This window comes from Bufo gargarizans, chromosome 1 (assembly GCF_014858855.1).
Source record: "Bufo gargarizans isolate SCDJY-AF-19 chromosome 1, ASM1485885v1, whole genome shotgun sequence".
In the NCBI taxonomy this organism is placed as follows: Eukaryota; Metazoa; Chordata; class Amphibia; order Anura; family Bufonidae; genus Bufo; species Bufo gargarizans.
The window spans coordinates 281,859,788-281,883,585 of record NC_058080.1 but is presented as its reverse complement, the minus strand read 5'-3'; the positions used below and the strand labels follow the sequence as shown (position 1 = coordinate 281,883,585).

Sequence of the window (23,798 nt, the reverse complement as noted above, 5' to 3'; positions counted from 1 at the left end):
AGACAAACGGATTAATCTTAGCATGGGCGTTAGGTCATGATCCAGAGTTCAAGGATTGCACATTAACACTTCTATATCAATTATACTAGTTAAACAACATCAGAAGTTGTTTTTTTTTTTTTTCATTTCTACACCTTTATTGATGGCAAGGCGCAAAGGTTGACTAGCATCCAGATTGCAGAAATCTTTGGCACACATGACTGTAAAGTGCTGGGTGGTATTTTCACTATGTTCTTGTTATCTAGTAACATAGTTTATAAGGCTGAAAAAAAGACATTTGTCCATTCAGTTCGGCCTGTTATCCTGCAAGTTGATCCAGAGGAAGGCAAAAAAAAAAAAACTGTGAGGTAAAAGCCAACTTTCCTCACTTAAGGGTAAATAAATTCCTTCCCGACTCCAATCAGGCAATCAGATAACTCCCTGGATCAACGACCCCTCTCTAGTAGCTATAGCCTGTAATATTATTACACTCCAGAAATACATCCAGTCCCCTCTTTTAGTGAGCTCACCATCACCACCTCCTCAGGCAGAGAGCTCCATAGTCTCACTGCTCTTACCGGAAAGAATCCTCTTCTATGTTAGGCCTAGTTCATACAGTAGATTTTGTAACTGTAAATGTACTAATTCCAGTGCACCAATGTTATTAGTCAGGTTTCTGACATAAGTATAACCCCTCCATTCCACCCCAGTTCCATTACTTGACCCTAGGTGACCATCTTTTCCTCCTATAATGTAATTACGCTCGCACTAGTCTATAGTTTGAACACTCCTCCAACCATCTATCCTCCCAATACAGTTACACCCTCCCCACTGAGGTGCAGTAAATCCCTAATGTAGAGCCTCCCCAACAGAAAAGTCGGTCCAGTTATCCAGAAACCTGCTACTCTGTCCATTTCGGGGGGCCCAGAGAGGGTTATGGAGTCCCTGTTCTTGTAATTAGTGGAGGTCCTAGCACTAGGACCTCTACTGATCTAATCGCTATCCCCTATCCTGTGGCTAGTGGATAATTTGTCGCTACCACAATACCCCTATATGGGTTATTCATCAAATTTTTGAAAATGTGTGTATGGCTATATGACATGATTTATAATGAATATTTGTGTTTGTTAAAAGGGGGAACAGTGTGCTGGCGGGGGAAGGGTTCAGCTAGAGTTTCATTTTAAGTAAACTGTTAAAAAATCCTGAGATTTCCAAATAAGGGATGGCTGACACGAAATCAAGTTGGGTTAATAGAATTGACTAACACCTCAGCTATGTTCTAGCAACAAACCTGTGGACTTGTTGGATGCTCTCCTTCGTATCTCAGTGACCATCAGTCGTGAAACTTGTGTAGTAAATTGTAACAGGTCAGAGAACTTTTCAGTCATTGTGCTAGGAGGTGCACTTCCAAACACCTAAAAACAAAAGCATTAAATTACTTATTTTCTGCATATGTCCCATTTACATACTTTGCAGCCCACCCCTATATGGGTGTATAGGTAGCAAATTCAACCTGAGCTCAATATATACGTAATTAAAATTGCATTTTACATGGGTTCTCTGCCATCCCTCAAGTCCATGGGCACCTTTTTTTTTTATTGCGTTGGCTGTATTATAGGATATAAAACAAAAAAAAGTCTTCTGCATCCTGCATGTATTTTCATTGCAGGCTGCTCGGTTCCAATCAGAGTGAAAATCGCTCAGACAAGCTGTTTGATAGCCCGGAACTCTGCTGTCCTGAATGTTCTTTTTAAGCCGACATCTTTAGTAACAAAGAAAAAATCTTAAAATCTAAAAGTTGTCAGCATTACAAATGTCTAGGAGAGAAGAGAGATGGACTACAGACTAGGTCTTCAAGGAAATCATTACACAGAACAGGACAGAGCAGCCTGCAGTGCAAGACAATACACGCAGGTAGCAGAAGAGAAATGGTACTCATTTTGTAATACAACCCAACTGCAAATAGATTTTTGATTCCAGTTTTTGATGACTAATGCAAAGAGGCACAGAAGGAGCACAAGCTGTGGGTTTATATTGACTAGGGGACTAAGTGACTATAAGAGTAAAACAAAAAAAATGAGAAGTAGAAGTGGGAACGAGAGAGAAGGGAAGCATTAGTATATTCCCTTCTTACAAAAGATGAATGGTTGATGAAAAATAAAATGACAGCTCCCCACAGTGTGAATACAGAAGGCTATGACCGCTACATTCTGGTCACCAGTAACTGAAGGAAAAGAAGCTCTGGAGAGCAAAGTACTGCTCTAGAAAAAAGTTTTATTATTTTTCCCTTTTACATGATCTTGCTGGGCATTTTAAAACAATGTAGAAATAAGAGAATCCATGATTTACTATCACACACATCATAATATTACAATACTTAGATTGAGGACAATGTGACATCATAAAATTGCTAATAATGTGCAAACCAGGAAATCCTAAATAAATTTCACTTTACCCTGTTAAAGACTGGCAGCATCATGTAAAGCTTTTCTTCCTGTTCCTTCTGGGTCATGTGTCTGGCAGGATGGCAAAGCTCCGAGAAGAGCCGCCTTAGATGCATTAAGCCAAGCGCATTGTCCTGCGGGCTGCACTCCTCTTGCCGAGGCCGGCCCATAATTCTCTTCACCATATTCATGGTTGCACTTTTGTTGATGCAACCCTCTCACCTATAGGAAGATAAAGAACATAAGTAAATGCATAATATGAATACAAGGTGACAGTTGGGGTGCCCCGATACACATTAGATTGTTGGAGAATCCCACCTTGAAGGTATGAGGTTCCCACAATGTAACGTTTGACTTTGGGGACTCTCTGCAATTAGGACGGTCGTAATCAACTTATCTTTTAGGGACAAGCAATTTCAGAATGGTTAGCAAACAAATTCTTTTGAAACCTTTACACCAGAGAATGAAAGCTGAATTTAAACATTTTAAGCAATATATTCAATAAAACCATGATTGAGACAAAAGCAGCATCCAACTGTCCCTCAACAGCAGATGTCAAGGGTGAGAAGGATTGATCCTTTGTCAGTTCTTGAAGGTCACCCACGTTTAGATGAACATGGCTGCTTGCTTCAATGGAGCTGGCTGTAATACCACACACAATTCCTGTACAGGTGTGGTCCCATTTATGGAAGAGCATATCTAGGTGAAAAAACTAGTCACAGGGCAGAGGTTTCCCAAAATCAGTGTAAAAAGTGAGGCATATATTGATAGTTCCAAGACAAGCAACCAATTTTACTGCCGACTACTGAAGACAAGAAGCTGTCTGCGATCAAACTTCCTCTCAAGACATGACTTAAAGGCTATGGACACCTTTGGGACAAATTTGTTTTATTTTATTGCATGTAATTTGAGCAAAAACAAATTCTTGTCATCTGTTTTTGTTAAAAAATTCTGAACCATTTTTGTTTTGCAGCCTGCAGTTATTCCAATACAAAGCAAGCTGCAAAATGCCATTTGCTGTAAAATCCATTAGTCAGGTTGTCTGATAGCTCAATCTCCAATGGCTCCTGTGAACTTCTAAATGCTGACATGAGCTCGGTTATGATAAAATCAGTTGATGACCATTCTGTAGATCACGGAAGTCACTGGAGAATAAGCCATTAGACAGTCCTATAGATGCATTTTGATGTGATCAGCATTCTGAAGCCTGCTATAAATTGAAATGCATTCAGGCTGCTAAACGAAAAATATTTTTAGCTCAAAGTCAAAATACCGGTACATGCAGTAAAATATATTTTTTTCCCTGTCCACAGCTTTTAAGGCAAACATACACTTCCCCACTACCGCACCTGTGTAGGGAAGCATACACTTACTCCATGCCTCTCTGTTCCAGGTCCTTTGGTCCAGAACTGCATTTTTTGGGGTCACGTGTGCCGCTGCAGCCAATGACTGGCCACAGCAGTGACTCTTCAGTATTGCGGCCAAATGTTACAGCGACGGCTGCAAGCCGGTGCTCCACTCGCCCTACCTGATAGCCTGGACCTGCCTCTCGCTGTCTTTTTCCAGGTTGGCCCAGCTGCTGGTCTTGCTCTGACCCTCCATGAAGGTTGCAGTCTTAGCTTGCTAAGTTTCTGCAAAGGTGTGCTGTATCCTGTTCTGCCTGTGTTCTGACCTCTGCCCATTTACTGTATTCTGACCCTCCACTGTCTGACCTGTGCCTGTCCTACGTATTGACCTTTCACTGCCTGCCCTCAGACTGTTTACCGTATTGCTCATACTCTGTTTGCGCTAACCTCGGCCAGTTCCCGACTTTGATTTTGCCTCACTCCTAGCGTCCCCCTGCATAAAAGTCCAGATCACGGTATAGGGGTTAAAGGGTGAATACCAGGTTCTGCCAGGATAATGCCCTTAGGATCAGGCCTAACTCAAATCTGTTGGTTGACACAGTGGTTCCACACCCACTGCCATAACACCAAAAAGTGTTAAACAGCTGCTTGCCAACAGATCCTTCCAGTGAAAGTGGTCGCATGCCTGACAGGAGCTACCGTATATGCTCCACACATACTGCTCTGCTATGAGAAAACAGGGTTACGAGGCATATAACAATGAAGGTTGAAATAAGAAAAATATTTTGCATATGTAAGGAAGTGAATTTCAGCTTGATACAAATTATCATTTCAGTTGTACTCTGTAAAATTTGTTTTAGCAATATCAACCCTTGGCATTCCTAAACCAGGGAGTGTGTGCGCACCATAATAGAGTACGTTTTCTCATCAGCCCATTACCGCACCAAAAAGCGGAGATAATATCATAGCACGCTGAGTGCCCCTCAGCATGCCTACAAAAACTAAATTATGTTGTCATATCCAATAAATCTCAAAGATGAACCCAGACCATTTTATTTTCCCCAAACAAAAAGAGTCTTTCGGCTTCTTTTCTCATTAAGCTTAAACTATACACTTCCAATTGCTGTAGTGTAGAAGCAAAGAAACATTCATATCCAATGATTAACCATTTAATTCCTGGTGAAACTTGGAAATCAGGATGAACACTCTACATTAAGCAAAAAAAAACTCTGCATTAACTCATAGGTATTTCAATATACATTGCCATGTATGTGAATGCTATCCACAAAGCATAACGATACACTGAATGGGGTCAGCAAAGGCAAACATCGCTTTTGTATTATTGTGAAAATTAAGTTGTATGGTTATACCACCCAAACAATTATCCAGCCAACAACTACCGTATCTTGATTTTATGGTCAGATTTAAAAAGGGAACCTGTCATCAACCTTATGCTAACCTCACATCATAAAATAGTGACAGAAATGCTGATTTCAGCGGTGTGTCTCTCATGGGCTAAAAGTAAGCGGTTTCTGAGAACCAGCATCATAATCATTGCAGCCCAGGCCTGGAAAAGAGTCAGATCTACCTGAGAAGAGTCCTGGTTATACATAATCTCCTGCTCTCCCGCCCACCTGCTGATGGTTGGCAGTTCTCTCCTAGAGAGAAAGGGAGGAAACTAGGTGGAAGACTGTCAGTCATCAGCAGGTGGGCAGGGAGAGCAGGAGTCCATGAATAACCATGACTCTTCTCAGGTGGCCGGGACTCTTTTCCAGACCCAGGCCCAGTCTGAAATGACTGTGATGCTGGTTCTCGGCAACCACTTAATTTTAACCTTTAAATGACAGACCGCTGCAATCAACTCACCTGTCTCTACTTTATGCGACCGTTAGTATGGGCAGCACAAAGGTGATGACAGGTTCTCTTTAAGGCTTGGTTCACACCTGAGCGTATTCGGTATGCGCATTTTACAGGCGTTTTTTGGGGCGTTTTTGTATTTAGGAAACGCTCGTAATACGCGCGTTTGTGTGATTGACAACAGAGGAATTCAATAAAAAACTGGGGCATCTGTGGAGGAGAGCGTTATGGGGCATCTGTGGAGGAGAGCGTTATGGGGCATCTGTGGAGGAGAGCGTTATGGGGCATCTGTGGAGGAGAGCGTTATGGGGCATCTGTGGAGGAGAGCGTTATGGGGCATCTGTGGAGGAGAGCGTTATGGGGCATCTGTGGAGGAGAGCGTTATGGGGCATCTGTGGAGGAGAGCGTTATGGGGCATCTGTGGAGGAGAGCGTTATGGGGCATCTGTGGAGGAGAGCGTTATGGGGCATCTGTGGAGGAGAGCGTTATGGGGCATCTGTGGAGGAGAGCGTTATGGGGCATCTGTGGAGGAGAGCGTTATGGGGCATCTGTGGAGGAGAGCGTTATGGGGCATCTGTGGAGGAGAGCGTTATGGGGCATCTGTGGAGGAGAGCGTTATGGGGCATCTGTGGATGGCGCTGTTATTGGGTGGATCTGTGGATGGCACTGTTATAGGGGATGTGTGCTATGACAATTAGGGCCATGAGGGGGGCCAGCATAAGACACACATATAGCATCTTATGCTGGTCCCCCTCATAGCCCTGTGTGTCCCCTCATGTGTCCTAAATTGCGCACATAACTGGCTTTGTGTAAAAAGTATTTTACTACTGTGTGAAACGAGCTCTCTCCTGTTGATAAAATGGCCAACCTCTGTACTCACTTTTATGAATACACTGCAGCGAGCTGGCCGGCCGGCACATGACTGATGTCACTTAGTAACGCTCCTCCCACTTAATTCAGGAAGCAGGAGCGTTACTAAGTGACGTCAGTCACACGATGGCCGGCCAGCTCGCTGCCGCTCGCTGCAGTGCATTCATAAAAGTGAGTAAAGAGGCTGGCCATTTTATCAACAGGAGAGAGCTTGTTTCACACAGTAGTAAAATACTTTTTACACACAAAGCGGCGCGTATGTACGCGCGTTTTTAAATTAGCAAACAAGAAACGCCCATTGTCGCGCGTTCCCGCTGAAGTCTATGGGCGGGAACGCGCAACAATACGTCCCAAAGAAGCTCCGTACGTGCTGTAAAACGCTTAGGTGAGAACCATGCCCATAGGAAAGCATCGGTTCTTGCCTGTTGAGCGTTTTACAGCGCGTAGGAACGTGCTGTAAAACGCTCAGGTGTGAACCCAGCCTAAAGGGCATTACCACTAGGTACTGTGCCAACAGCATATCCACAATAGCACAAACGTTTTCAGCTATTCCTATAACTCCCTTAGAAAAGAAGGAGAGAGCTATGTACATGTGCAGTTATCCCTCCATTCTTTTCTGCTTGGATGTAGTGGTCTCTTCACCATGAGGAACAGAGGTCAGGATTCATATTCTTTAGATTGGTGATCCAGGAGATGGGATCTACAACTACCAGACAATTTATGAATATCATCTGTGAGTATATCACTGCCATGTATGGCAAGTATAGGCTAGTGTTACAATGTGATTTGTACACCTTGTTGAGGATGTGAAAGGTAAAGAACCTTTAAAAAGGATGTATTCACAATGCAGTGAACATCGGAGGCGGACATTAGTAGGATTTCCACATGTATGCCGCTGCAGTGGCAAATGCTGCTCATAGGCTCCCTATTCAAAATTATCAGGATGTCTCTGGAGTCAACTTAAAAATGAGAACCACTATACTGAGAAATCAAGCACAAGAACAGAAGATGCAAAAGTAAGATCATGAATTACGACTACACATATATTTTTAGCTGTTTAATGCTGTAAAAAACAAAAGCTGTAATTATTTCTCTCCGATGCTAATCTTTAAGGCTCACCGATCGAGCAAGATTCGGGAAATGAAGCAGAAGATATTGACCTTCTCCAACTACAACTGCTCAGTATTACAAATGTTACAAAAGATTATTGAACTGTTTGCAAGTCTTTTTAGGACTGTGTAGGAGAGACCAAGATATACATACAGTGTGTATATACAGGTCCTTCAAAAAAATTAGCATATTGTGATGAAGTTCATTATTTTCTGTAATGTACTGATAAACATTAGACTTTCATATATTTTAGATTCATTACACACCAACTGAAGTAGTTCAAGCCTTTTATTGTTTTAATATTGATGATTTTGGCATACAGCTCATGAAAACCCAAAATTCTTATCTAAAAAAATTATCATATCATGAAAAGGTTCTCTAAACGAGCTAATAACCTAATCATCTGAATCAACTAATTAACTCTAAACACCTGCAAAAGATTCCTGAGGCTTTTAAAAACTCCCAGCCTGGTTCATTACTCAAAACCGCAATCATGGGTAAGACTGCCGACCTGACTGCTGTCCAGAAGGCCATCATCGACACCCTCAAGCAAGAGGGTAAGACACAGAAAGAAATTTCTGAACGAATAGGCTGTTCCCAGAGTGCTAAATGATAAAAGAAAACGAATTCCAGCTCTTCACAATAAAAGGCTTCTTTATTCCACTTCTTTAAAAACAGACATCAAAAGCAGAGTAGTATGCTGTGACGCGTTTCGGGCTGTTATATCTTAGCCCTTCATCAAGAGAACTAAACAAACTTAAAATCTCCTTTTTATACACAGTGAGGAACAACCCTTCCCATCTGATTGGTCAGCTTCCATGCTCCAGAACAGCATCAGGTGTTCCTGACCTGTTAATTACTAAGGAAAACACCCCAATCAGGTGGGAAGTGATCCACAGTTTCAGAAAAGACAGAAAATACTTCATTTATATTGTAAAGTTAGGTCATGTTTCCTATTCAATCCTCTAGGTATACATGTTCCTAAATTAAACATCCAGTATGTTTCACGACTGTACAATTTTCGCCTACGGTCTCCTCCTCTAACTGGAGCCATGACTCTCTCAATTCCTTGCACACAAAACGCAGAGGTATCGCCCTTATGTACTACCGCAAAGTGTGATGTGGCTGCTGAAACATTGCGTGTTGCGATATGTGGGATGTCGCTCAGATGCTTCCGAATTCTTACTTTGAGCTGGTTGATTGTACATCCCACATATTGCAGCATACAAGCACGGCATGTGATGACAGATTACATACTCAGTATTGCAATTGATATATTGCCGCATTTTATGTATGCTGTTATTCGATGTAGATGCAATATCTTTACTCACTGACATGTGTGTGCAACATATACATTTTTAGCTTCCACATTTGAAGTTTCCTTTAGTACTCAGCCAGACTGGTTCACATCCTGCGTTTTCCATATATAAACTAGGACTGACTTTTTGTCCTACAGTTGGTGCTTTTTTTGCGATGCATCTAATACCTGCCTCCGCGATGTTCCCCCAACCCTCATCAAAACCTATAACCGGGAAATGTCTACGTAAAATGTTGCAGATAAGGGGGTACTCTACACTAAAATTAGTGACAAAAGTCGCAGGATTGCTTGAATTTCGACTGCGGACCTGCGTGTTATTATTTTTTCCTCGATTTTTTCTTTTCTTTTTGTTCGCATTCTTAGCTCGAGTAAATATAAGTGACTCTCTGTTCACCGAAGTTGCATATTCCTTGGCTTTTCAAATATTTTCTCTCGAATATCCCCTGATCTGCAACCTGGTTGAAATGTCAGATGCCTCCTTCTCAAATAGATCGAAAGATGAGCAATTTCTACGTGCCCTCAACATCTCCCCTTTGGGTATATTCTTGGCCACATGTGGGGGATGGCAGGATGATGCATGAAGCAATGTATTCCCAGCTGTAACCTTACGATGGGTACAGGTGTCAACTTTTTTGGTCATATGATCAGCTGATAATACTAAATCCAAAAAGACAATTGAGGTAGGATCGCTGGTCATAGTCAGTTTTATCGATGGAATACAACCATTCAGAAAATCCATAAATATTATCAAGTCTTCTGCATCACCCTGCCAAACCCACAACATGTCATCAATAAAGCGCCCATACCATTTCAGAGATGTTAAATAGGAGTTATGGTCCGAAAATAAAAAATTCATTTCCTACCATGACATGAACACATTTGCCACTGAAGGCGAAAATTTAGCACCCATTGAAACTCCGGATATCTGTAAGTAGTATAAACCATTAAACATAAAATAGTTATGCTTAAGTAAAAAATCAGTACATACACAGACATAATCACGGAGTTCCAAGGTGTAATTGCTAAATGTATCTAAAAACCATGTTAGGGCTGAGATTGCCAAGTGGTGGGGGATATTGGTATACAAAGAGTTAATGTCTGCAGTGACCCACATGAACTCCTTCTCCCATGTGAATTGTTGGAAATTCTGAAGTACACTGCATGTATCTCTCAAATAGCCAGAGTGCTGTATCAAGGCCCCTCAGTGGGAAGTCTGTGGGAAGGAAAAAGTGTGGCAGAAAACGCTGCACAACGAGAAGAGGTGACCGGACCCTGAGGAAGATTGTGGAGAAGGACCGATTCCAGACCTTGGGGGACCTGCGGAAGCAGTGGACTGAGTCTGGAGTAGAAACATCCAGAGCCACCGTGTACAGGCGTGTGCAGGAAATGGGCTACAGGTGCCGCATTCCCCAGGTCAAGCCACTTTTCAACCAGAAACAGCGGCAGAAGCGCCTGACCTGGGCTACAGAGAAGCAGCACTGGACTGTTGCTCTGTGGTCCAAAGTACTTTTTTCGGATGAAAGCAGATTTTGCATGTCATTCAGAAATCAAGGTGCCAGAGTCTGGAGGAAGACTGGGGAGAGGGAAATGCCAAAGTGCCTGAAGTCCAGTGTCAAGTACCCACAGTCAGTGATGGTCTGGGGTGCCATGTCAGCTGCTGGTGTTGGTCCACTGTGTTTTATCAAGGGCAGGGTCAATGCAGCTAGCTATCAGGAGAATTTGGAGCACTTCATGCTTCCATCTGCTGAAAAGCTTTATGGAGATGAAGATTTCATTTTTCAGCACGACCTGGCACCTGCTCACAGTGCCAAAACCACTGGTAAATGGTTTACTGACCATGGTATTACTGTGCTCAATTGGCCTGCCAACTCTCCTGACCTGAACCCTATAGAGAATCTGTGGGATATTGGGAAGAGAAAGTTGAGAGACACAAGACCCAACACTCTGGATGAGCTTAAGGCCGCTATCGAAGCATCCTCGGCCTCCATAACACCTCAGCAGTGCCACAGGCTGATTGCCTCCATGCCACGCCACATTGAAGCAGTCATTTCTGCAAAAGGATTCCCGACCAAGTATTGAGTGCATAACTGAAGATAATTATTTGAAGGTTGACTTTTTTTGTATTAAAAACACTTTTCTTTTATTGGTCGGATGAAATATGCTAACTTTTTGAGATAGGAATTTGGGGTTTTCATGAGCTGTATGCCAAAATCATCAATATTAAAACAAAAAAAAGGCTTGAACTACTTCAGTGGTGTGTAATGAATCTAAAATATATGAAAGTCTAATGTTTATCAGTACATTACAGAAAATGATGAACTTTATCACAATATGCTAATTTTTTTAGAAGGACCTGTATACATACACAGTACAGACCAAAAGTTTGGACACACCTTCTCATTCAAAGAGTTTTCTTTATTTTCATGACTATGAAAATTGTAGATTTACAGTGAAGGCATCAAAACTATAAATTAACACATGTGGAATTATATACATAACAAAAAAAGTGTGAAAATACTGAAAATATGTCATATTCTAGGTTCTTCAAAGTAGCCACCTTTTGCTTTGATTACTGCTTTGCACACTCTTGGCAGTCTCTTGATGAGCTTCAAGAGGTAGTCACCTAAAATGGTCTTCCAAACAGTCTTGAAGGAGTTCCCAGAGATGCTTAGCACTTGTTGGCCCTTTTGCCTTCACTCTGTGATCCATCTCACCCCAAACCATCTCGATTGTGTTCAGGTCCGGTGACTGTGGAGGCCAGGTCATCTGGCGCAGCACCCCATCACTCTCCTTCATGGTCAAATAGCCCTTACACAGCCTGGAGGTGTGTTTGGGGTCATTGTCCTGTTGAAAAATAAATGATGGTCCAACTAAAAGCAAACCAGATGGAATAGCATGGCACTGCAAGATGCTGTGGTAGCCATGCTGGTTCAGTATGCCTTCAATTTTGAATAAATCCCCAACAGTGTCACCAGCAAAGCACCCCCACACCATCACACCTCCTCCTCCATGCTTCACGGTGGGAACCAGGCATGTAGAGTCCATCTGTTCACCTTTTCTACATCGCACAAAGACATGGTGGTTGGAACCAAAGATCTCAAATTTGGACTCATCAGACCAAAGCACAGATTTACGCTGGTCTAATGTCCATTCCTTGTGTTCTTTAGCCCAAACAAGTCTCTTCTGCTTGTTGCCTGTCCTTAGCAGTGGTTTCCTAGCAGATATTCTACCATGAAGGCCTGATTCACACAGTCTCCTCTTAACAGTTGTTCTAGAGATGTGTCTGCTGCTAGAACTCTGTGTGGCATTGACCTGGTCTCTAATCTGAGCTGCTGTTAACCTGCGATTCCTGAGGCGGGCGACTCGGATGAACTTATCCTCCGCAGCAGAGGTGACTCTTGGTCTTCCTTTCCTGGGGCAGTCCGCATGTGAGCCAGTTTCTTTGTAGCACTTGATGGTTTTTGTGACTGCACTTGGGGACACCTTCAAAGTTTTCCCAATTTTTCGGACTGACTGACCTTCATTTCTTAAAGTAATGATGGACACTCGTTTTTCTTTATTTAGCTGCTTTTTCTTGCCATAATACAAATTCTAACAGTCTATTCAGTAGGACTATCAGCTGTGTATCCACCTGACTTCTCCACAAGGCAACTGATGGTCCCAACCCCATTTATAAGGCAAGAAATCCCACTTATAAAACCTGACAGGGCACACCTGTTAAGTGAAAACCATTTCAGGTGACTACCTCTCAAAGCTCATCAAGAGAATGCCAAGAGTGTGCAAAGCAGTAATCAAAGCAAAAGGTGGCTACTTTGAAGAACCTAGAATATGACATATTTTCAGTTGTTTCACACTTTTTTATGTATATAATTCCACATGTGTTAATTCATAGTTTTGATGCCTTCAGTGTGAATCTACAATTTTCATAGTAATGAAAATAAAGAAAACTTTGAATGAGAAGGTGTCCAAACTTTTTGTCTCTAATATATATATATATATATATATATATATATATATATATATATATATATATATATAAATAAATACAATTTTATTTCCTTTGGATTTATAAAAAAAAATTATATAGCTTTGTAGGCATAACTTTAGGCCTAATGCACGACTGTATTTTTAGTCCGCGTCCAATCTGCATTTTTGCAGATAGCACACAGACCCATTCATTTCTATGCGGATGTCATCCTTGTGCTGTCTGTACCCATGCGGCCATATGTCTGCACCGCAAAATAAATAGAACATGTCCTATTCTTGTCCGTTTGTCAGACAAGAGTAGCATTTTAACAATAGGGCGGGACACATGGGCCGCTTCCATATTTTGCGGATCCGCGGTTTGAAGATTACAAAATGGTTACAGTCATGTGCATGAGACCTTAAAGGGGTTGTCCCACAAAAAAATATTCTTAAGTTTTCAAACCAGCACCCGGAATCTGAATAACTTAGTAATTGCTTGCAAATAAAAATGTAGTATAGCCGAGTAATTCACTGAAGTCTGTATATCACCACCGGCTGTTTTTTTTTTTCTAATTTCTTTGTCCTGCTCACTGAGAAGGTCGCACATGCTCAGTTTCATCCTTCAACTGGCTCCTGAGCTGTGATAGGTAGAGCTGAGACACGCCCCCTGAGCTGCAGCAGAGAAGACGCTCACCCTGAGCTATCAGCTTGATATAAATCTAGCAGAACAATGAATGGAGAGATCTCTAGATCCATGTGAGGTACAGGGCTGGTTCTAGCTTTGTTAGAAAGAGGTTGTCATGTACTATATGATGTCCGATTTTCATTTTTTTACATTAGTCATCGGATAACCCCTTTAAGAGCTATTAATTTAATGGTTTCCCAGGCGCCAACTAGAGAGACGATATTAGATCCTACAGGGTTCAAATCTTCCTCAGTTCCATTTGAGAGCTCAAACGTTCAGGTCACACAAAAGGGATGAGCTCTGAATACCGCAAAACCTTTCTAAATAAATCAAGTGGACAAGCCTAAAATTCAACTTAACTCAACTCAAACCATGGACCGCTCATAACTTCAATACCAAAACAAATTATCTAAAAATACTTGAAAAAGAATATACTGTTTTTTTTTTTTTTATTAAATCAGTATTATAACCTAAAATAGGTTTACCAACACAAAAACGGAGAAGAAAATAAAACTGCACACAGAGGTCATCTTCAGTCCTATGTGAACCCAGAGCCCCTTTTCTGCGAGACAACCATGTGAACCAGGCAGACACGTCCCACCTCATTTCCAAGAGAACTCAATTTTTTCTAAAGTAAAGAACTGTCACCTCTCCTAACATGTCGGTTTTAGTAAATACTTCAATTCTTCATGAAATAACAATGCTGCATCATCTTTTCTTATAACACTATTTTGTGCCATTCCTCTCTTACTCTTCCTAGAAATTTAAAGTATAACTGTCATATAATTTTTTTTGGGGAGTATTGGATTGTGGTGAATAATATCACCTTGGTGGCCCTATTTCAACTTTTTACTGTGTACTCAATTACCCCTTAATTCCACATTTTTGTTCCCTGTACTGCCTACTTTTACCTGTGCTTAAAATAGAGTTGCTAGGCATGGTCCGTCTATCTGTTGAAGGACGGAGGACGCAGAAGCAGGCTGCGTGCAAGGTCACATTACTGACAGCCGGGGACTGTAAGTAAATGATTAAAGCCAGGTCCTCCCCAGCAGCTAATAACAGTGCCTGGGCTGTGTGCACTTCTCCTTGTCCCTGCGCTTGGCAGATGCTCCCTCACTCAGCAGAGCTGGAGAATGCAGAGTTGGTGCAGCGCAGACCAGGGAAGGGAGATCTGCCATCTGCTCAGTGTATAAATGAAAGCAACATGTGGTAAGAGGACCCCTTTGTGCTGCAGGAGATTAACCCTTTAGGGGGAGGGCTGTGGTTACTGACACTTTTGGGGGCTATTGTTACTAGCTAGTGAGGGCAGGCGGGATTAGCCTCAGGTTGAGGGCAGTGGCGGCCATCTTAATTGAATAGTGAAATTGCAGTTTTATGCAGACTGGTTGCTAAGGGCTGAATCTTATTAAATATGGGGTAAGTCAGTCTAATAGTAACTGATTCTGGAATATCATGTTATTAGTAACTACATATATGAAAATTGAAATTGGGGTCTAAGTGTGACAGTTATCCTTTAAGGATCAACTGACCTCCTGTTACCAGTTGATGGGTGTTGCTATACACTGTCCAATCAGTCCTCACGCTGACAGGCAGTGTAGGGACACGCCCCTTGGCAAGGGGAAATTTAATGCAACATTTTTAATTTTAGTCATAAAAAGTCAGGAGGCATAACAGAGCAACAATGCAACAGAGTTAGGCTACTTTCACACTTGCGTTGCTAATTCCGGTATTGAGATCCAGCAGAGGGTCTCAATACCGGAATTAAACGGATCCGTTTTGATTTTGCACATCAGGATGCACCTTTGTCCGTTAGGATGTGGTGGTGTGAAATCAAAACGGAAATAAACAGATCCGTCACTACATACATTGAAAGTCAATGGGTTACAGAACCAGTTTTTTTTAGGCTCCATAAAAAAACGGATCCGTCACCATTGACTTACATGGTTTTCAGTGCTGGGTCCGTTTTTATGACCGGGCAGAGAACCGCAGCTTGCAGCGGTTTTGTGTCCGGTCACAAAACAGAATGCTGACGGAATGGAAGACATCCTTATGCATCCTGAACTGATTTCTTTCCATTCACAATGCATGAGAACTAAACAAACGTTTTTTTCTGGTATTGAGACCCTCTGCCGGATCTCAATATCGGAAAACAACGACAGGACAAGAGTGAAAGTAGCCATAGGAGACAAGAATTTTTAAGGTGTGATGATCTAGTAAGGTTCAGACCCTATATGTGGAAAATAAACATGGGTCCTTGTATAAGCGCAGATATTGTGCCCGGTAATGCATGTCAATTGGCGCTCTTCAGTATGGGTACGAATATTGGTGTTTCCATGGGGCGGTGTGCCATAATTTTTAGCGGTGCATACAAGATCCGATCACCCAATGGGTGACCATTTGATAATTGGCAGGATGTTTACATGTGGCAACAATCGGGATCAAGCGTTGTTCATTCCCAATCATCGGCCAAGGTAAAACACCCCTTAGTAGCCCTTGTTGAATCTGATACATTTAATAACATGTTGGAAAACCTAGGTTGAAGGAAATGAAGCTTCCTTTTTGGAACGTGCCCATTTATAGCTACGCAGCCTTCTTTACCCTTATATCAAAACAGAGCACAAACGGCTTGGCTCTTTTTAAAGGTGAATCTGTAATTAAAAAGACAATAGGAGGAAGACACTACGGAATTACCATAAATACACAATTACAATCATGTGGAGAGATAAGTGAAAAACAGCACAGAATTAATTAGCATGTTTGAACACTACATTTGCAGACGGGAGTGGGCGGCAGCAACTGGTCGGCATGGTATTTTTAGTGATAGTAGTCTGGAAAAGCACTGTGCAGTATGGCCGCTGCAAAAAGGGTTTTTATTTAATTAAGGTCTCCTATAATTACACTAAATAAGATCATAAATTGTTTTACTACAAAAAAAAAAAAAAAATACCACTAAGATGCACCAATGCTTCCATCCTTATCTTCCATGTCTACATGTCCACGGAGCAAGCCTCTTACAATGTACAATATCTTTACTAGAGGTGCTGTAAGGAATATGGATTAATGTTTACCGTCAGCCATGTTCCCACACCAGCCATCAGCTGTCAGATAGAGGTAGTGAACTCCACAGGAGGGCCCTGCTTCAAAGCCCAGCCATCTGGCAGAGAACTTCTTGCAGGCCACCTTTGTTTACAATTTCACACATCCATTCAGCCAGCCAGGAACCCAGCTAATGGAACAGGAAAGACCTCTCTGCAGGGGGTCTAAGCCAGTCCCCAGTCCAATCAAATTTAGCAGACAGCATGGAACCGGCGATTTATAGGGAATTATAAATCGCCCGTCCATCACAGGCATAAACCCGAGAGCTATAAGCATTAGCAATGCGCTGCACAGACAGAAGAAGGAGCGCCCAGCGGCCACGGCACACGTGAGTATAATGCTGCTCACTGACTTACCATGGCAGCCAGGACTTCAGTTGCGTCCTGGCTGCCATGGTAACCGATCGGAGCCCCAGCATTACACTGCTGGGACTCCAATCGGAACTGCCGCTCCGTGGTCATATCGCAGTCTGGCGATATAGGCGATATGCACAAAATCCATATTGTGGCACAAATTTATATTGCATATATCGCCTATACCGCCCACCCCTACCTCAGATCACTGTATATATTCCTTGTGTGTATAGTGTTAATTCTAGTGAGCCCTTAAGGCAATTAAATATATAAAATTTAATCTTGTGCTGTCTGGTATCTCGATCACGAATCCCCACGTCCTTGTTTCAGCCTAGTAATACACTACCGCGGGTTGGTTTCTTACCCTATATAATCCTGTTAATGGACCGGGCTTATATCCATCAAGGATCTGGTGACAGTCTTTCCGGGCTGTGAACGCGCTGTTTCACTGGGGCAGTGAAAAGGCTCTCTCAGCTTGTTGCCTCTCTGTGCCCGTGTGGACAGGAGGAATCTGTAAAAACTGTAACAAGACTGACCTTACCCGCTCTCCCAGGAGCGAGTAACGTCACGCCTTGGTAACCAGTGACCATACCGTATCTCGTGAGCTCGACGTAGTTGATGTCAAGCGGGCACGAGGTATGGTATTTGTCACAGGTGCCCATACCAATTACACTACTGTCCACCAAACCCGACTATTATGGCAGGACTGACCAACCATCTAAGGGCCCGATTACACTGCTGAATGCGCAGGCATTGATGAGGACACATTCATCTGAGCTTGTTTGCACCAGTCTGAATACATAGGCCGATGCAGCTACTACAGTCATTCATCCCTCATTAAGTTTTGTTGATTATTGGCATTACATCCCTGATTACACAGGGAGATGTGCTACTGGTAATTGGGCATCCTTCATCCTGATAAAAGATGCCCATGAGCCGACAAATTAGCGTTTGTTCGTTCTTTGGCTGCTAAACTATACAAGCCAATTATTGGGAATGAGCATACCTATCCTGAGAACTGGCCCGAAAATTGTGCAATCTATTTGGGCCCTAAAGGGGAGACTCCTGATTCTCCCCCAACCGCAGATGTCAGGAAAAAGAAAGATCGGGCATGTTGGATTTCAATAAGTAGCTCATCTCCTTGAGAGCACATGCACACTTTGCTGAGCATGCTCATTTATGGAAAGTTGGGAAGAACTAAAACATAAGTGATCCAATAGGAGGGAAATTAGGAGCTAGTCATTACATTTTACTAAAAAGTAACCAAGGACGAGTACAACGCTATTATCATATGGTCAACGTATCAGATCATATCTGCATATGTAATTTCTATGGGAGTTGTAAGACATCTTTTGCCATCTCTTACCATAGGAGATATGAAGCATTACACAATGCACAGTCAATAAGCTGCTCATGTAATACTGGATCTTCCAGAAGAAAAGAAGCTGGCCAAACACATTAGACTGATTTCGGCAGCAACAGACAACCTTCTAAAGTATACCGGACCCTTCCGACTCCCCTGATGACAAACGTTGGGGGAAAGAAGAGTCGGACCAGATGGAGTTCAAGACGCCTGATCCTTTTGTTCTCAATGGAAGATAAGCTATTGCCAGGCGACCATCTCCACATAGAGAACATATAAAACTCAGTCTGAGTATGGGAAAGTCAGAAGGCTGGCCAACAACCACAGTATCTTAGATGTATGGCCACCTAGTTTTTTGTAGCTGCTTTCCACTCTGGCTAACAAAGGTCAGAATGGGGTATTTGACCTTTTGCAGCAGGTGGAAGAGCACTCATTTTAGGATGCCCTGTCCGGCAGTCTTTTCACTTTTCAGAGACCATAGGATTTTAAGACTGAGGACCTATCCTCAGGATTATGTTCTCTTACCGACTACCAATTTTTCCCTATTTCGTCCTACTTATTTTACTTTATGTTGTTCCAGCATATGCTCCCATAGCGGTCTACCACTTGATCCAACCCTGACAAGTGTGTCACACAGTCTACAGGGAGTGCAGAATTAATAGGCAAGTTGTATTTTTGAGGATTAATTTTATTATTGAACAACAACCATGTTCTCAATGAACCCCAAAAACTCATTAATATCAAAGCTGAATATTTTTGGAAGTAGTTTTTAGTTTTAGCTATTTTAGGGGGATATCTGTGTGTGCAGGTGACTATTACTGTGCATAATTATTAGGCAACTGAACAAATAACAAATATATACCCATTTCAATTATTTATTTTTACCAGTGAAACCAATATAACATCTCAACATTCACAAATACTGTATACATTTCTGACATTCAAAAACAAAACAAAAACAAATCAGTGACCAATATAGCCACCTTTTCACCTATACACCATGCTTGCCTGTATCCAGATTTGATAAGTATTTAACATTATTTGAGGTCATATTTATCGCATAATATGAATTTTGTACCTCTTTGGCGGCGTACATTTGTCCATATATTCAGGACTTGGTGATCATAGGGATGTGTATTGGATGCCGTTTTGTCCTAAGGCTACTTTCACACTAGCGTTTTTCTTTTCCGGCGCTGAGTTCCGTCCTAGGGGCTCAAATCCGGAAAAGAACTGATCAGTTTTATTCCCATGCATTCTGAATGGAGAGTAATCTGTTCAGGATGCATCAGGATGTCTTCAGTTCAGTCTTTTTGACTGATCAGGCTTTTCAGAAAACCGTAGCTTGAAACACTTTGACTGAACGCAGGATCCAGTCTTTTTCCCATTGACTTGCATTAACGCCGGATCCGGCACCGTGTGTTCCGTCAAACCGGATCCAGCTTTTGCATGGTAAACCAGAAAAATTTGAAAAAAAAGTTAAAGTCCATAAATGGCGGATCCGTTTTTTTCTAATGCATTTTTTGATTGTTCTCAAAATCCTGATCAGGATTTAAATGTAATCAGTTTTCACACGTTTTTCTGGATCCGGCAGGCAGTTCCGGTGACGGAATTGAACGCCGGATTCAAACAACGCTAGTGTGAAAATAGCCTTACACATGGCCTTAATTGTAAACAATGATTTTAACTTTTGTCTTGTGTTGACAAATAAATTATACATTTTAATATTAAGATGTGCAGCCTTTGTATGCAGTCTTGCGTTTTGTCATTTCACATTAAAGGTCTAAATCAACCGAATTGTCTTCACAGACATCAGTCTGTAAGAAGTTCCTCAAACCTCATTACATGGAGATACTGATTAATACCGAGCACCATATCAGCGCTCCAGACTAAAACAGTCCTATACTATGTTGTTTTTTGGGGGGAGGGAGGTGAATGGCAAATGGCGCGTTTTAATTTTTTTTCTGTTACGGCGTGCACCTCCCACCTCATAGGAGACATTTTTTCATATTTTAATAGTTGCCACTTTTTCAGGCGTGGCGATATGTAATATGTTTATTTTTTTTATTGTTTATAAATTTTATATGTAAAATTGTTAAAGGGGGCGATTTAAACTTTTAGTATTTTTTGCGTTTTGCATTGCGCCACCAATGAATATAATTAACACATTAATTTAAGTGAATACAGTTTATGCCTGAATACAAACGCAGGCTGCGGGTGCCGACCATATCCCATACCCTGCCTCTATGACTGCGCACTGCGATCCGCCGCAATTAACCCCTCAGAGGCCGGGTATGGGATATGGCCGGCACCCGCAGCTTGTGTTTGTATTCAGGCATAAACTATATTCATTGGTGGCTCAGTGGCCACAGTCCCTCCTCCCTGCTATCAGTTCATTGGGGGGGGGGGGGGTTGGACTGCCTCCTTCTCCCCTGTGCTGCTGAGGAGAACATGGCGAGCGCTGAGAGCAGCGCGTGCCATGTCGGTGCAACTCGCGTGCGTCTGCTGGATGAAAGCCCTTTCTTCTTAAAAAGAGGCAGAACAGCGGATGGTCTAGGCGAAATGGCGACAAGACTACAACGTCTTGTCGCCATTTTGGAATTCTAAGTCGTATTGGCGACCATTTTGGTCGCCATCTGGAGCCATGCATATTAGGATTTCTTTTGCTTTATTTTGATCTCTGATTTTTATTTTGTTTATGCACAAAATCTCACATAAAACCTTTGTTCGCAAAGTGTGTGTGGCTTTATTTGCTCAACTATCCTCAGGATAGGTCATCAGTATCTGATCAGTGCGGATCAGATACCCGAGAACCCTGCAGATAAGCTGTTTTGCGAAGGCACCGGTGCTCCTGTGGGCGCTGCAGCCTTCTCTGTGCTTTCCTAGTACAGAGCTGTACATTGTATAGCAGCTGTGTTTGGCATCGCGCTCAGCTCCATTCACTTCTATGGGGCTGAGCGTGATACCAAGCAATGCCGCTATACAATGTAGAGCGCTGTAATTAGTAAGCTGCGAGAAGGTTGCGGGGCTCACAGGAGCACCGGTGCCTTCGCAAAACAGCTCATCGGCAAGGGTCTCGGGTGTCGGACCCCCACCGATCAGATACCGATGACCTCTCCAGGGGGTGGGTCATCCGTTTTAAAATCTCTCGAAAACCTCTTTAACAACTGGCTTCTGAATGACAATTTTCCACTTCTATTGTCTGTGGGGCAGCACAGTGGCTGAGTGGTTAACACTGTTGCTGAACACTATATATAAGCAACCACAACAAATAATAAAATATAGCGTTCATATTACATTAATGTACCAGCATACGGACTGCAATTCTCTCTGGCGTTACTGGTCCCCTAAGCCTCTATGTAAATCTTCTGCATCATTAACAAACGCCGGAAGAGTCCTCATAGCACTATGCAGAGTTCTTGAAGAACTCGATTATAAAAAGAACAACACAACTAAAAATAAGCAAAGTGACATCATTTTTACTTACACTGGTTCTACTGACATGCACATTAAAACTAGGCTAGAGAGAGCAAATTAGGTGTGGACAAATCCCAGGGTCCAGGTAGAAAACCACCCAGATTTACTGTGTCTGCACCTAGAATCGGTTTAAAAAGTGGTACAAATAGGGCTTCTACGATTTTTCTGACTTGCTCGAAAATGGGGTGGAATTTAACAGGAAGGGAGCCCAGCTTTGATGAAAAGGCGGCATGGCGTAAGATGTGCCATTTTGAGCCAAAATAGTATCACAACTGTGACAAACAATTCTGTTGCAAAGTAAGCCAACTAATAGTCTATCCGCGCACCACATACAGTATGTCATCCAGCCTGAGCCACTGTGATAAAGCTAGTGACTTACCTGCCCCAACGTGCCTACATATTCTGTCTCCTCTAGAGCCAATCAAGTTCCTGCATTCAGATGGAAATTAAAGGGGTTCTGCACTTTGTTTAAACTGATGATCTATCAGCATCTGATCGAAGGGTGTCCGACACCCGGGACCCCCGCCGATCAGCTGTTTGAGAAGGCAGCGGCGCTCCAGCAGCGCCGCGGCCTTCTCACTGTTTGCCACAGGCCGAGTGATGTCACAACTTGTATCAACTGGCCTGGGCGCAGCTAACCTCCATTCAAGGGAACGGAGCTTAGCCGCGCCCAGGCCAGTGATACTAGTCGTGACGTCGCTGGGCCTGCGGTAAACAGTGAGAAGGCCACAGCGCTGCTGGAGCGCCGCTGCCTTCTCAAACAGCTGATCGGCGGGGGTCCCGGGTGTCGGACCCCCGCTGATCAGAAGCGGATCATCTATCCAGAGGATAGATCATCAGTTTAAACAAAGTGCAGAACCCCTTTTAACTTAGAACTGCACCACGAAATGAAGGGCAATCTGCAGGCGACATGTTATAGAGCAGGAGGAGCAGGGCAGACTAATATATCGTTTTTGTGGGAAAAGATACAGTTTAAATTGTAATTTATGAATTTAAATCTCTGACACTTCTAATGATGCAGTATTAATCTCCTTATTAGTGCCATAATCTTGTGGAATGATACCAGGTCTGATACCATATAATCAGAAGTGACGTCTATAGAATTGCAAGTAGGTGTTTTTTCTCAGCAAAAAATAAAATAAAAAGTGCTCCCGAATGTAAACCTCTAATGGATTCCATTATAGTGAATGGGATCTGTTACACTTCATTCCTGTCAGTTATGTGTCGCACCTGGCACTTCCGTTATTTTTGCTCTTCTGCTCCTATAACGGAATTAATAGCGATAATGTGAAAGGAGCCTTACCGAACTTCAGCAAATGGCATGTATCATGTAGAAAAAGTTAATACAAGGCTCTTACTAATGTATTGTGTAGGGATCAGGGAATCGAGGTACCAAGGTCAGGAAATGTTTTTTTTACAGTAAGAAATGAATTTATGAAATTATTTTGCAAACTCTTGAGAGACTTCGCGAAGTAATAACTTCGGCTCATCGGAGCCAACACATTCTAAGACTGTACGGAGCGCTCAAAGTTTTATGCGAATCGACTACGGATGTTTCATGCGAAGTCGATTTGCTCATCCTAAGGCTACTTTCACACTTGCAGCAGAGTAATCCGGCAGGCAGTTCCGTTGCCGGAACTGCCTGCCGGATCCGTCAAAACGTATACCGGAAGGACGGATCCGGCATTGCGGTATTTTGAATGCCGGATCCGGCACTAATACATTTCTATAGAAAAAAATTGTGTTGTGGATTTTTGGCCGGAGATAAAACCGTAGCATGCTGCGGTATTATCTCCGTCCTGAACAGTCAAAAAGACTGAACTGAAGACATCCTGATGCATCCTGAACGGATTTCTCTCCATTCAGAATGCATTAGGATAATCCTGATCAGTTCTTTTCCGGTATTGAGCCCCTAGGACAGAACTCTATGCCGGAAA

General features: G+C 42.5%; 1 protein-coding gene across 5 annotated transcripts in view; it reads right to left on the bottom strand.

The window, feature by feature from the left end:
- The window catches only part of WDFY3 (WD repeat and FYVE domain containing 3), a 315,047-nt gene that overhangs the window by 193,123 nt on the left and 98,126 nt on the right, over window positions 1-23,798 (bottom strand). For all 5 annotated transcript variants that reach the window (XM_044304189.1, XM_044304218.1, XM_044304197.1 and 2 more), the window contains exons 4-5: window positions 2,435-2,645; window positions 1,271-1,394 (exon numbers count right to left, since the gene is read on the bottom strand). In XM_044304189.1, the coding sequence (XP_044160124.1) occupies window positions 1,271-1,394; window positions 2,435-2,614 (304 nt within the window). In that variant the 5' untranslated portion in view covers window positions 2,615-2,645. The remainder of the gene's footprint in view (window positions 1-1,270; window positions 1,395-2,434; window positions 2,646-23,798) is intronic.